The sequence below is a fragment of the Macrobrachium rosenbergii genome, chromosome 51 (assembly GCF_040412425.1).
Source record: "Macrobrachium rosenbergii isolate ZJJX-2024 chromosome 51, ASM4041242v1, whole genome shotgun sequence".
Classification (NCBI taxonomy): domain Eukaryota; kingdom Metazoa; phylum Arthropoda; class Malacostraca; order Decapoda; family Palaemonidae; genus Macrobrachium; species Macrobrachium rosenbergii.
The window spans coordinates 47,912,383-47,918,393 of NC_089791.1; the positions used below are offsets into that span (position 1 = coordinate 47,912,383).

The window sequence follows — 6,011 nt, forward strand, 5'->3', positions numbered from 1 at the left end:
ATATATATATATATATATATATATATATATATATATATATATATATATTATAAATTACAAGAAGTCGCTGCACAGCGCGCCTCCCCCCCCCCCACCTAATTTGCCCTTTGTTTATGGAGAGTAGAATCGTCGCTGCATGGCCGGTCCTAGTTGACCTAGATATCAGAAGTAAGTTATCAACATTTCGATCTGTCCCTTTCTTTACCTGGAACAGACACTGAGATGGCACGGGTTAAAAAGGCAAAGATACGAGGCTGGGTGCCACTCCCTTAAGCAGCTTAGCCCAACTAAGCTGCTTAAAACAACCTTCTAAAGGCAGATTAAGCCGCTGAATTGTCTTTCCTTTCGCAGGATACCTGGGAAGAGACAACCCAATGGCTGAACACCTGGCAAATGACACATCGTTTGCACACAGCCCCAGTTATCGGCAGAAGTTTGCATGCGGCCACGACACACAGCCGAGGCCTTAAAAGGGAAGGACAGGAGATCTGAAAGCAGTAGGCAGTAAAAGTATGGTAGCAGTCGTAGTCATAGGGGAGTTAGTTGGCCCGTTAGCCATACACGCGGGCGAGTGATACCTTTGCTGAGAGACCTTCATTCCCCCTCTGTCCGACTCCAGACCACAGTCATCCTCGAGTGACAGTGTGCATCGCCATATGTGTGATCGCCCCTCGTCATCCTTCACCAGAGAGCCGCTTCCCCTAAGGTAAAGTGCGAGGTAAGACTTTTCAGTCACGACAGTTTGCCCTTTAGAAAGTTATTGGGGTGCCAGTATTTCACCTCTGTCCTTGTGCCAGTTTATCCAGTGCCATTTCCAATGTCCTATGTTCAAGTGTAAAGTGGTCATTCATTCCTCGAGTCCTTGGCACCCTCAGTGCAGACTCAGTCATATTCTGTGTTATATTGTTCCTTTACTGACGTGTAATATAAATCTCTCTTGCAGAGGGACCTATTCATGCAGTGGACTCGCTTGGACTGCCTTGCCCTTAGTCAAGACTCCAGTAGAGCGCTGCAAGCCCTTTAACAATTTACATACCCATTTTCCCTCCTAATGCCTTCTTTTTTAAATATAACTCTTAATTTATCCCAAGTGTTTACGTAACATTTCCTTATGAAGTAGAGGCCTTCAGCTCTAAAATCATCCTTGTTCTTTGTTTTTTACGATTTCCCTTTACGCAAGTCAGAACTCAAGGTAATTAAATAAAGTTTCCGTTGCCGGCCTGTAAATACCATAAACCAAAAATTTGTAAAAATATATATATATATATATATACACATATTTGTTATATACATGATAAAATTAGTAATAATGTAGGTTTCTTCTGTCAAAAATACTATGCTCAAAATTTGATTTCAGGAATTTACTCCAAAAATATATTTGAAATAAGTTGCAATAAGTAATTTTCCTCTCACTGAGTCAGATAAAAAAGAAAACTTAAGTTACTCCAGGTCGTCCCTCTATGCATGACATACCACATCACATTTCATAAAAACAATCCTACAAGATGTAGGTTCATTATCAGTTCTCATACATTTAATCACAAAAATTGAAATGTTATGCTCAATCTAGTTTTAATCAATTTATACGATGACGCAGATACATACGTTAGGGTGAGTTCGGTGGTCATATTTTTATCAACCTTACTCTTTGCTCATGTTAAAATGTTCTTTGTACATTAACTGTTAATTTATAACTTTACCTTATGTTTCGTTATTTTTCCGTAACTCGATTTTATTACTATTCTCTTACTATTATTTTTACCTCGACACCTTACTAGTTTAAGAGTCTCAGAATCTGGATCCGTACTAGACGCTGCCTCCAAGTTTCCATAGGATTCCAAAACTCTCCTAATTATACTTGTATCTTCAGTTAAACTGATGATGGATACGTTTATATACTTTCTCTATATGCTTGGTATCTTATTCGAAGGATCATAATTCTCTTCTGTCACCTCAAAGATGATCTACTTCAAAATACAAAGGAATTGTTAACACTGACTTTGCTGAAGAAACTATCGATGGCTTTCGCTGATCCATTCATATTGAACAGTGAAACAAGAATAACAGTAACAAGAATAACCAACATCTGATACATTTTCGCGCTCTCTATGTTCGCACTGCTGACAAAAACTGATCCCTGTCACAAAAATGTAAAAATAACAAGGAATTCTTCTTAAACCATACATGATACAAATCAGTTCTACTATGCACCTTAGTGCTTTCTTGCAGTGAATCTAGTTGCTGGGTGGCAAACCGGAGCGGCATCTAAGCATCTGTGAGTGACGGTGGGGGGTGGGGGGTTATTACGTCAGAGCAAGGTAACCAAGGAGTATATATAGGTGCCCACGACAATCTTCCAGCAGTCAACTCTCCTCAAAAACCAACAAAATGAAGGTAAGAGCTCTATCTAAGGGAAATTGTACGAAAGCACTTGTGCTTCGTAAGGAATTTATTTGTAATCATTTCTTGGGTGAGTAAGTTCTACAGTACATTCAAAATCAGGTGTTATAAAATTTACAACCCTTAAAATGTCTATGAGAATAGTTACCGAAAGAGTTCACTTGCAAGTTATGCACTATAAATTTCTCTACCAGCAACTCTTTGCTGATATAGTTACTCAGACTTGTGCTATGTGATATCATTCCATTTCAAATATTGGAAACACAAACTTAAGCTAAATATCAACTCAACATCCACTAAAGAGTCACTTTCTTGTGTAGCGTTTAACAAGCTTCCGAAATAGCAACCGTGCCCTTGGGATTTAGATGAAACACCATATTTCAGATGTCACTAGTCTATATCCAAGCGTAAAATGAAACCCCGTTTTGATTATTCTAAGTAAGAGCAATGGCAACATCTAAAGGAATTTTTTTTCATTAAAAACACTTAGATGCCTTTTTGAATATCATGAAGACAATACGGATCACTTCTATTACGTTCCTAGCTGTGACTAGCACATGGCGAGGGCAGAAATACTGCCAAAATAAAAGCAAAAGCCTGCGTCAACTTTGAACATTTAACGCGTGTGGATAAAAATTGTATGCATTTAGTATATATATATATATATATATATATATATATATATATATATATATATATATATATATATATATATATATATATATATAACTGTATATATACACATATATATATACATGCACACACAAAAACAACCGCCTCTTCAACAGTAATAGCTACTATCAGAAGTTTAAGTTTCCTATCTATGTTAATTTTAAGCACTTCTGAACTCAAATCATATTTCCCTTCGAAATGCTAGGAACATCCCTAGCGCATTGTGTGGCGTGTAACATAATAGCAGAACATGACTTAATTGTATCTTTTTTCGTCCCCACAGGCTGTCTTGGCACTGTGCTTCTTGGGAGCAGCTAGCGCTGCCGTCATTCCTTTGACCTACAACGCTGGTGTCATCCCCTACACCGGCGTTGTTCCCCAGGCCACAGGATTCCTCCCCATCAACACAGGAATAATCCCTCAAGCTGGAATCATTCCTCAGACCTACAGCGTTGGCACTCCTGCACTCACCACCTACCAGGTGAGCGCAGTGGCTCCCGCCCCTGGATACGTTGCAAAGACTTTGGGATCTGAACACGTTGCTCCTCTCCCAGCTGGAAGTACCAGCTTCGCCTCCCACCACATCAACGTGGCAAAGGCCCCAGGTACTGAATAAATCAAGGTACCTGTACAAGACCAGATGCTAGGAACAACGACCTCCACTCTTCTCACTCGGTGACAGTGGCTCTAGGCCTAGAATCCTACTCCAATTGTTCGAAAATGTGGATTCATTCCTTGGCTTAGAATTTCTGTCACTGGCACGACTACGGCTTTAGACCCCATTACCAGTGCCTGAAACTCATCACCTAAGCAGGCTGAACACACTTCACAATCACATCCAAAATCACACTAGTTTTATTTATTCTGAATAAAACTAGCCGATCTGAATCAAAGTACTGTATATAACGCGGGAGATTAGATGAGAATGATTCTTTTACTATTGTTACAAAAATAAAACTATGCCAGTCAGTTTTTATGCTTATCAATTCACCACTATAGGTCTAACCTTCAGATATTACAGGAGATTTCAACCGCTGGGAAAATCAGTCCAAGAAATTACAACAGGTAAAAAATGAAACCAAACTGTCCCCCATAGCAATCAGGTAAAAGATATGAAACAGAACTATGTAAAAAGTGTTGCAGTCCATATGGAATGTGCTGAACTTTAACTGGATTATTCGGAGCTGGAACTATACAACAGAAGATTCAGTCACTGGGTTTGCTCATTTACATGGCATACAAGTTTTTTTTTTTTTTTTTTTTTTTTTTTTTTTTTTTTTTTTTTTTTTTGTAAACAGCCCAAATGTATAACCCACCAAGAATGGGAAATGAAACTCATAGTCACATAAAACTCATAGTCACATATAACTAAGTGGTCGTATGCACTATCATCCAACCTGCCATTTATTTAATCTATATATATATATACCGGCTAGATACACAAGAAAAATTACTTGCTGATGTACCAAGAATATGCAGTTGCATATCTGGTCCTTCATTATTTTGTGCTCTCTGCAACTGAGTGGTGTGGCTAGAATATTCTAGCTACACCAATATTTTTACTATTTTCATTCGCCCTGAGGGTGCTTTATACATCAAGACCATTTAATTTGAAGCAGAATGACAATCCTACAGCCTAAATATGCAAAGTCAATTATAGTAATAGGCCAAACGAAAATCAGTGGTATTCAAACTAGGTTATCATTTAAGGTGTTCTGCCTTAAAAATCTAGATAGGCTTACTTAGTTTGCAGGCTATCGGTACTAATCATAATCAATATCCATTCATACCAGATCGCGCTCTTTTCAAAGGAAGGTAGGTAACATTCAGCTACATTCATTCCGTCATCCATGCTCGAGACTAAACAAATGAAAATTAAAATATGGTCTTTCACGTTTCATTCTGAGTCGGACTTTTAAGAACCCGACGGGGATTTCTTCGTATAGAATTCTTTATGTGATCCGGTATCAAACATTTGCGAACGTTATCAAGTTTAATTTCAAATTATACTTCAGAGAGAGAGAGAGAGAGAGAGAGAGAGAGAGAGAGAGAGAGAGAGAGAGAGAGAGAGAATGCTCAACGCAGATAAGTGAAGCCATCCATGCATAAACAACTTTCCCTCAGCATTTACCACGAATCGTGACCTTCTATGGTTTTTTTTTTTATGTAGGTTTAGCCTGCTGCATATTCATATACTGCACGGTTACGAAAATTACGCCAAAAACAACTGTTTTCTTGGATTTCCAACCGGTATCTGCCGTTGTGCCCATTCCCGCCATCCAAAAACCCCCGTTTCCCAACAAGGTCCCCCTTACCGTTTGTTGTAGCCTTTTGCCAATTCATTTACTGCACCTTTACGAAAATTACGCCAAAAAAAAAAAAAATCGTGTATTTCCTAGCGAGATATAGGCTGCGCAACTATTGTAAAGTTTTACCCCTTCACGTTAAATGTTGAAAAATCATCATCAAAACACTTAATCAAATCATCAGTGGAGAAAGCATTTTAATCAAAAGTATAGAGCGCGCCCACAACCAACCTTTCAGTGTCTGTCCTCTAAACTTTGTATTCCGTTTTCTATGATACAGACTCACATAAGGATCAAGTCGATTGTAACAGAAAACCTACTTACATTTCAACCTCCGTATTTCAGAGGCATTACTTATGTTAAAAGCGTCTGTAAATATGCAGGAAAGTTCAGATGAGGAAAAAATCAAGGTAAAATTTTATAAGTTGCCAATAAGACTCCAGCCAGCCATTTTTGCATGAAAAACCCAAAGTGGTTTTTCATTAAAAAATGGCTAGGAAATGATAGGACACTAAAAGAACCTAAAAATACCAACCTAACGTAACCTAGGGGTGTTTACTGGTTATAATTCTGCCGTGTTATCTATAGAGGGGGTCCCGGTACTGTCTTACCTTATAAGTCGTAATTTGATCA

General features: G+C 38.4%; 1 protein-coding gene across 1 annotated transcript; it reads left to right on the top strand.

Annotated features, from left to right (window-relative positions):
- The first annotated feature begins 2,016 nt into the window (after positions 1–2,016).
- On the top strand, positions 2,017–4,044 carry LOC136833548 (uncharacterized). The gene is made up of 2 exons (XM_067095768.1): positions 2,017–2,394; positions 3,356–4,044. Exons 1-2 carry the CDS (start codon positions 2,389–2,391, stop codon positions 3,686–3,688), a joined length of 339 nt encoding a protein of 112 aa, XP_066951869.1. The 5' UTR covers positions 2,017–2,388; the 3' UTR covers positions 3,689–4,044.
- Positions 4,045–6,011: the final 1,967 nt, after the last annotated feature.